The 6,371-nt window shown below is 48.8% G+C and overlaps 1 protein-coding gene across 1 annotated transcript in view; it reads left to right on the plus strand.

Moving 5' to 3' along the window:
- The first annotated feature begins 5,861 nt into the window (after nt 1–5,861).
- NAPSA (napsin A aspartic peptidase) overlaps nt 5,862–6,371 on the plus strand; it is a 6,955-nt gene continuing 6,445 nt past the window's right edge. Inside the window, exon 1 of the mRNA XM_011965988.1 lies at nt 5,862–6,156. Coding sequence (XP_011821378.1) covers nt 6,071–6,156 — 86 coding nt within the window. The 5' untranslated portion in view covers nt 5,862–6,070. The remainder of the gene's footprint in view (nt 6,157–6,371) is intronic.

A 6,371-nucleotide genomic window follows, 5' to 3' on the forward strand; every position in this document is an offset into this window, starting at 1 on the left:
AGTGAGCCGAGATCACGCCACTGCACTTCAGCCTGGGCAACAGAGTCAGACTCTGTCTCAAAAGAAAAAAAAAAAAGAAAAGAAAAGAAACAGGATAAAGCAAACACAGACAAATGTTAGTGGTGGAAGCTGGGTAGGAGGTGTATGTGTGTTCACTGTAAAATTCTTTCCACTTTGTCTTATGTTTGAGTGTCTGAATTTTCTTTTTTTCTTTTCTTTTTTTTTTTTTTTTTGAGATGGGGTCTCACTCTGTCACCCACGCTGGAGTGCAGTGGCACAATCTCAGCTCACTGCAACCTCCACCTCCAGGGCTCTATCGATCCTCCCACCTCAGCCTCTCTACTACTTGGGACCACAGGTGCACACCACCATGCCAGACTAATTTTTAGTATTTTTGGTAGAGGTGGGGTTTTGCCATGTTGCCCAGGCTGGTCTTGATTCCTGACCTCTATTGATCTACCCGCCTTGGCCTCCCAAAGTGCTAGGATTACAGGCATGAGCCACCATGCCTGGCCTGAATTTTCATAATGAAATCTTTTGGGGAAAAATAAAGTAAATCTGTATGCTCTGACTTTTCAAGACATGCAGAGACAGGATATTGAGGGATAAAAACTGAACCCAAAAGAAGTCCTCTGATGCCTGGCATGTGACATTCAAGAACAGACAAAACGAAACTGTGGCCGCAGGGTCTTCATTCCTTCTGCGGGACACTGGCTGGGAGGGAGGCGGCGAGACAGGGCCTTCTGGGAAGCTGGAAATGCTTTGTTGTTGTTGTTGTCCTTTGTTTTTTTTTCTGAGACAGTCTCGCTCTGTTGCTCAGGCTGGAGTGCAATGGTGCAATCTCAGCTTGCTGCAACCGCTTTCTCTCAGGTTCAAGTGATTCTCCGGTCTCAGCCTCTCAAGTAGCTGCGATTATTGGCGTGCGCCACCACACCTGGCTAATTTTTGTATTTTTAGTAGACACAGGGTTTCACCATGTTGGCCAGGCTGGTCTCAAACTCTTGACCTCAAGTGATCTGCTTGCCTTGGCCTCCCAACGTGCTGGGATTACAGGCATGAGCCACTGAGCCCCGCCTGGAAACGTTCTATGTTTTGGTTTGAGTGGTGGTGTACACCTGTGTATAAATCCACCAGGCTGATAACGTAAATGCTTAAGTGTTTAGGGGTGAAGAATGGATGTCTGCAACTTATCTGAAAGAGATTCAATAAAAAAGATACGCTCCTGGATGATAAGAGAGGTAGAGAGCTGGACAGATGTGTAACAAAGACAATTCTGCAAAATACATTAATTATAAATTCTAAGTGATGGGAACAGGGGCCTTCTCTCTATAATCCTGTGAACTTTTCTCTAAGCTTGAAAATCTTCAGACTAAAATGTTGTGGAAAAAAAATAAAGTCATAGTGCTGTACACTTAAGACTCGTGTGTTTCACTATAGAAAAGTTATATCAAATTTTCTGATGTCCAGGGAATATGGCTAAGTGAAAAACAATCACTTGCAGATCAATAAGTAAAGCAGCTTTTATTTACTAAAAAAATTAAAAATGGCCGGACACGGTGGCTCGCACCTGTAATCCCAGCACTTTGGGAGGCCGAGGCAAGTGGATCACTTGAGGTCAGGAGTTCGAAATCAGCTTGGCCATCATGGTGAAACCCTGTCTCTACTAAAAATACAAAAAATAAACTGGGTGTGGTGGTGCGTGCCTGTAATCCCAGCTACTCGGGAGGCTGAAGCAAGAGAATCACTTGAAGGCCGGGAGGCAGAGGTGGCAGTGAGCCGAGATCGTGCCGCTGCACCACAGCCTGGGTGACAGGGCGAGACTCCATCTCAAAAAAAAAAAAAAGCAATTAGAGAAAGTCTAGAGAGGTAGAGAGGGAGCAAAGCAAGATGGCTAAATAGAAGTTTCCGCTGATCATCCCCTCTGCAGAACACCAAATTTAACAAAAATCTACCAAAAAAAAACCTTCAAAAATCATGGCCTCAGGTGAGCACTCACAGTACCTGGTTTTAACTTCATATAGCTGAAAGAGGCACTGAAAAGGGTAGGAAAGACAGCCTCGAGCTGCTGATGCCACCCTCTGCCTGTGCTCCATGGCACAGAGTCTGTGAGCTTGGGGGAGAGAGAGTGCAGCGATTGTGAGACTTTGCGTTGAACTCAGCGCTGTCTTGTCACAGTGGAAAGCAAGTCTGCCCCGAACTCAGCAGATGCCCACCCACAAAGACAGGATTTAGACCAGCCCTAGCCGGAGGGGAATCTCCCATCCCAACAATCGGAAATTGTGTTACGGCAAGCCCTGTCTCTACAGGCTAAAGTGCTCTGGGGCTCCAGATGAACTTGAAGGCAGTCTAGGCCACAAGGACTGCAACGCCTAAGCAAGTCCTAATGTTGAGCTGAGCTTGGAGCCAGTAGACTTGGGGGGCACGTGACCTATTGATACACCAGCAAGAGTGGCTAAGAGGGTGATCGCGCCACCCCTCTCCCAACCCCAGGTAGCATAGCTTATGGCTCCCCTTTCCTTCCACTTGGGGAGAGGTAAGGGAGACACAGAGGACTCTGTCTTGCATCTTAAATACAAGCTCAGCCAGAGTAGGATAGGGCATGGGTCAAAGTCCTGAGGCCCTGATTTCAGGACCTGGCTACTGGATGACATTTCTAGACACACCCTGAGTGAGAAGGAAACCAGCTACTTTGTTTGTTTTGATTTGTTCTGTTCTGTTTGAGCCAGAGTTTCACTCTCGCCCAGGGTGGATCTCAGCTCACTGCAACCTCCGCCTCCCGGGTTCAAACAGTTCTTCTGCCTCAGCCTCCAGAGTAGCTGAGATTACAGACGCTGACCACCACGCCTGGCTAATCTTTGTATTTTTAGTAGAGATAGGGTTTCACCATGTTGGCCAGGCTGGCCTCGAACTCCTGACCTCAAGTGATCCACCTGCCTCAGCCTTCCAAAGTGCTGGGATTACAGGCGTGAGCCACCATGCCCGGCCGACCCAGCTACTTTGAAGAGCAGGACCCAGTCCTGGCAGGATCTATCACCTGCTGACTCGAGAGCTGCTGGGTCCTGAACAACCAGCAGTGATGCCAGGTACTACTTGCTATTGGCCTTGGGTGAGACTCTGAGACATGCTGTGTTCAGGGGAGACCCAGCACATTCCCAGCTGTGGTGGCTACAGTGAGAGACTCCTGCTTGAGAAAAGCAGAGGGAAAAGTAAGGCACACTTTGCCTTGCAGCTCAGCTACCAGCTCAGCCACAGTGGAGAAGAAGTGGGATCTTGGGGTCCCTGATTCCAGATCCTGGTTCTTGGATGGCATTTCTGGAACTGCCCTGGACCAGAGGGGAGCCCACTGTCCTGAAGGGGGAGTCCCAGGTCTGGTGACACTCACTGGAAACTGACTGAAGGGTCCTGGGGCCTGGAGTGAACATCACAGCAGCCTCGCAGTGCTCCCCGCGGGGCGGTGGTTCTGACGGTGACCAGGGAGAGAGGCTCCTTTGCCTGTGGAAAGGGGAGGGAAGGGTGGGAAAGACTGTGTCTCCTGTTTTGAGTACTAGTTCAGCCACAGTAGAATAGGACACCAGGTCAGTTTCTAAGTTTTTTGGTTTGGTTTTTGAGATGGAGTTTGGCTCTTGTTGCCCAGGCTGGAGTACAATGGCATGATTTCGGCTCACTGCAACCTCCACCACCTGGGTTCAAGCAATTCTCCTGCCTCGGCCACCTGAGTAGCTGGGATTACAAGCACCTGCCACCACGCCCAGCTAATTTTTGTATTTTTAGTAGAGATGGAGTTTCGTCATGTTGGCCAGGCTGGTCTCGAACTCCTGACCTCAGGTGATCCACCTGCCTTGGCCTCCCAAAGTGCTGGGATTACAGGTATGAGCCACCGCACCCAGCCAATTTCTAAGGGTTTTGACTCCAGTCCCTGGCTCACTGACTGCATCCCTGGAACCACCTGGGACCTGGGGTAACTCGACGCCCTGAAGGGAAGGATGTAAGCGTAGCTGCCTTTGGAACCTGCTAGTTTTAGAGCCCAAGGGCCTTGAGCAAACATAAGCAGTAGCCAGGTCGGTCGTGGTTACAGGAGGCCATGGGCAGGACGCAGCGCAATCCCAGTGACAGTAGGCATAGGGGTGTTTGTGTCACTCCACTCCCGGCTCCAGGTAGCTCAGCACAGAGAGAGAGACAGAGAGAGACAGAGAGATAGAGAGAGAGACAGAGAGAGACAGAGAGACAGAGAGAGAGACAGAGAGAGACAGAGAGAGAGAGAGATAGACAGAGAGAGAGAGAGACAGAGAGAGAGAGACAGAGACAGAGAGAGACTCTGGGAGAAAGCAAGGGAAGAGAACAAGAGTCTCTGCCTGGTAATCCAGATAATTCTTCTGGATCTTATCCACGACCACTAAGGCAGTACCTCCATGAGTTTGCAAGAACCACAGCATTAATGGGCTTGGGGAGCCCCCTAATGCGGACACGGCTTAGATCACAACACCCAAGTACTTCTGAATACCTGGAAAGCCTCCCCAAAAAGGACAGGTACAAACAAACCTTGTCTGCAAAGACTACAATAAATACTTAACATGGCCAGGCACGGTGGCTCATGTCTGTAATCCCAGCATTTTGGGAGGCTGAGGCGGGTGGATCACCTGAGGTCAGGAGTTTGAAACCAGCCTGACCAATATGATGAAACCCCCATCTCTACTGAAAATACAAAAATTAGCTGGGTGTGGTGGCATGCACCTATAATCCCAGGTACTGGGGAGGCTGAGACAGGAGAATCGCTGGAACCCAGGAGGTGGAGGTTGCAATGAGCCAAGATGGCGCATTACACTCCAGCCTGGGCAATAACAGTGAAACTCCATCTCAAAAAAAAATTAGCCAGGGTGGTGTCAGGCGCCTGTAGTCCCAGCTACTCGGGAGGTTGAGGCAGAAGAATTACTTGCACCTGGGAGGCAGAGGTTGCAGTGAGCTGAGATCACACTATTACACTCCAGCTTGGGCAACAAGAGCAAAACTCCATCTAAATAAATAAATAAATACCTGACTTGTCAATGCCCAGCCACCAATGAACATCTATAAGCATCAAGACCATCCAGAATAAATGACCTTACCAAACAAACCAAATAAGCCACCCAGGACCAATCCTTGAGAAACAGAGAGATGTGACCTTTCAGAGATAGAATTTACAATCGCTGTTTTGAGGGAACTCAAAAGAAATTCAAGATAACACATAGAAGGAATTCAGATTCTATCAGATAAATTTAATAAAGAGATTGAAATAATTAAGAATCTGCTGGGTGTAGTGACTCATGCCTGTAATCCCAGCACTTTGGGAGGCTGAGGCGGATGGATCACCTGAGGCCAAGAGTTCTAGACCAGCCTGACCAACATGGAGAAACCCTGTCTCTACTCAAAATACAAAATTAGCTGGGCATGGTGATGCATGCCTGTAATCCCAGCCTGGGTAACAAGAGCGAAATTCAGTCTCAAAAAAAAAACAAAAAAAAAAACAAAGAAAACAAAAAAACAACAACAACAACAACAAAATACCCAATGATCTGTTGTCTACAAGAAACATACTTCACCTACAAATAAGAGTAAGAGTCTGGGTCCTGAAATGCAGGCAGTCCCACTTCATACATGAGGGAGGGTGTCTAATCATTTCCTTTCTCCCTTTCCCCAGGCCCTTCACAGGTGCCTGCTGGTTTCTCCCACTTGGCCAAGGAAACACTTGTGGTTAATAAGTCTCAGAAAAGTTATATGAAAGTTAAAAGTAAAACTGACAGCAGCTGAAGGATGGGGGGGTGGGAGGTGGTCACGGTGGAGGAGACCCCACCACCACTGCCACCCAAGTAGGCAGTGAGGAGCACCAGGAGCACAGGATGCTACTTCTGCTGACCCTCCAAAAATACTCTGCACAAACCTTCAAGAAACATCCTTGTCCCACTGTATCACCTGCTGACAGATTTCACATCCTGGTCTCCTTCTAAACCTGGAGGTGGGGCATGAACAGGGTGGAGTCACCAGGGAAAGAAAACAAGGCCCCAGGACACCTGGGTTCATACCCAGGTCCCCAGCAATGTCTCCACTACCACTGCTGCTACCCCTGCTGCTGCTGCTGCTGCCTCTGCTGAATATGGAGCCTGCCAGGGCCACACTGATCCGGTATGGTGACCCCACCTACCACCCCCAAACTTGGGAGGGATTCTCTGCCTCTTGCCCTTTAAGTCTAGGACTCCCAGTTCAGTGATTCCCAAACTTGGCACCCAGGATCCCTAGCACTTCTTTCTCAGCTTCCCAGATCTCTAAACCAGGCTGTCACCCCTAAGGGCTCCACTCTGACATCTCTTAAACCAGATTTTTTTTTTTTTTTTTTTTTT

Source organism: Mandrillus leucophaeus, unplaced genomic scaffold (assembly GCF_000951045.1).
Source record: "Mandrillus leucophaeus isolate KB7577 unplaced genomic scaffold, Mleu.le_1.0 Scaffold74, whole genome shotgun sequence".
NCBI lineage: Eukaryota > Metazoa > Chordata > Mammalia > Primates > Cercopithecidae > Mandrillus > Mandrillus leucophaeus.